The sequence below is a fragment of the Geospiza fortis genome, unplaced genomic scaffold (genome assembly GCF_000277835.1).
Source record: "Geospiza fortis unplaced genomic scaffold, GeoFor_1.0 scaffold208, whole genome shotgun sequence".
Lineage (NCBI taxonomy): Eukaryota > Metazoa > Chordata > Aves > Passeriformes > Thraupidae > Geospiza > Geospiza fortis.
In genome coordinates, this window is record NW_005054468.1 from 43,003 (window position 1) to 44,860 (window position 1,858).

Genomic DNA, 1,858 nt, shown 5'->3' on the forward strand with positions numbered 1-1,858 from the left:
TCGGCGGGACGGGGGATGCGGGGTCTGGTCCCCGAGGGTCGGTCGGTGCCGGTGCGCGATCTTTTCCATCGTTGTAGGGGGTCGGTGAGACCGAGCCCGAGCCGAGGTGAAGCAGGAGCAAGGACCCCGCCCGCCCCTCGCACCCATCCCGTCGCGGGTGGGTTTTCTGCCCCCTCTCGCCTCGGTGCGAGGGCACAGCGAGGTGAATTTAGCATTTATTGTTTAATTTGGCTTCTAACCCGGGACACACCGGGCGGCACAGCGTGATTACCGTGCCTTGTCCCCCGACACCTCTGGCACACCACAGACGTGCTGCATTAATGGGCATCCTGCCCACCCTGGTGATGGTGGGCAAATATGTTTATCCTCAAATACAGTTATTAATTTTGTACAATTTCTCGTTTAAGAATAATTTCCATTTTTTTTTCTTTTAATCGCGTCCAGTGGTCTGCACGTTGCACTTTTTCAACGATTACTTTAATTTGTTAAACAGTTATTTACACATTTTCATTTTGCATCTGCATTTCCCCAGCCCCTTCAGTTTTATTTAACATTCCCTCTACCTTTTCCTTGTCTTTTCATGTGCTAGAAAATGCTTCTAAAACTTTCCGGATGTTCTCTAAATGCCCTTTGCCCCTGAAACTGAACCTTTTAGCATCTTCACTTTATGATGCGCTATATTTCATTTCTTGATTCTTCCAACTTTTTAACTATAAATTTTAGCAAGCTGGTTTTAGATCTGTGCTCTAATACTGTGCTTCCTTCCATTTATTATGGAGTGACAGATATGCCTGCCTTGCTCTTTACTGGCTTCTAAAATGGGAAAATAACCAAAACATAAATATGAAACAATGAGGAGAGGAAAATATTTTAAAAGGTCATTGCTTCAGCGTCCGACATCTCATTCCCAGACATCACCACAAGAGTGGATATGGCTCTGGGCATCTCCCATGGACCCACAGGGATCAGGGGACTGCAATCACTGACACTGCTCTGCCAGCTGTAAGAGTAGGAGCCTCAAATAACAGGAATATGAATGGATCCATGAGAGGGGGAAAGGGTGAGTGTGTAGTAAGTGTACTAGAAATGCCAAGAGAATATAAATAAATATTGATATAGAATAGAACACTGATAAAATGGCACTGGAACACCATCCTCTTGCTCACCCACATTTGCTTTCTGCAACATGGTGCGACAACAGGTCAAGGTTCACCAAAGCTGAGGCAGCAACCAGGGCATGCGGTTCCTGTTCATTTTAATTTATTTTATTCTCTGCATGGTTTTCTCAGTGTTCACTGCCAAAAATATAATTTCTTCACTTTCCTGGACAGATGCCTTAAAGATCCCTCTGTGCCATTTTTAGAATTGTTTCTGAGGCTTTATTTAAATGTGGCCACCTCACCAAGCAATTTCTGATTCCATGTGGCTTTTTCCCTGTATGAGTGTTACCACCAGTGGTAACACAAACTGCTTTTTTACCTCTCATTTCTCATCACTGACACTGCAAACTGGCATGGCTTTTTTGCTACATTTTGTGTTAAGGAACTCTGCAGAAATATTGTCTCCATACAGAAATTAAATCTGAGTCATATGTACATATAATGACAATTTATATCCTCAAGTCTTTAAGTAGTATTCAGAACATCTATATCCACAGGAGTGTTTTGAAAGTCTAGGCACTCTTTTCTAAATGATAAATTCATTCACGTGTTTGGTTTTTAGGAAATCCTTCCATGCAGGATGATGGGCTGTGTACAGAGTTCTGAATTGTGCTGGAGAATGAGTCTGTGCCACATGGACTTTGTTATGTCATCCATTCAGGAAAGATGCTGTCCAATGCACTAAATTCCCATCTAAT

The 1,858-nt window shown here is 43.1% G+C and overlaps 1 protein-coding gene across 1 annotated transcript in view; it reads right to left on the reverse strand.

Annotated features, from left to right (window-relative positions):
- The window catches only part of PCSK1 (proprotein convertase subtilisin/kexin type 1), a 29,188-nt gene extending 28,000 nt beyond the window's left edge, over positions 1–1,188 (reverse strand). The window contains 1 exon segment of the mRNA XM_014309925.2: positions 1,171–1,188. Within this exon segment, the coding sequence (XP_014165400.1) occupies positions 1,171–1,188 (18 nt within the window).
- Positions 1,189–1,858: the final 670 nt, after the last annotated feature.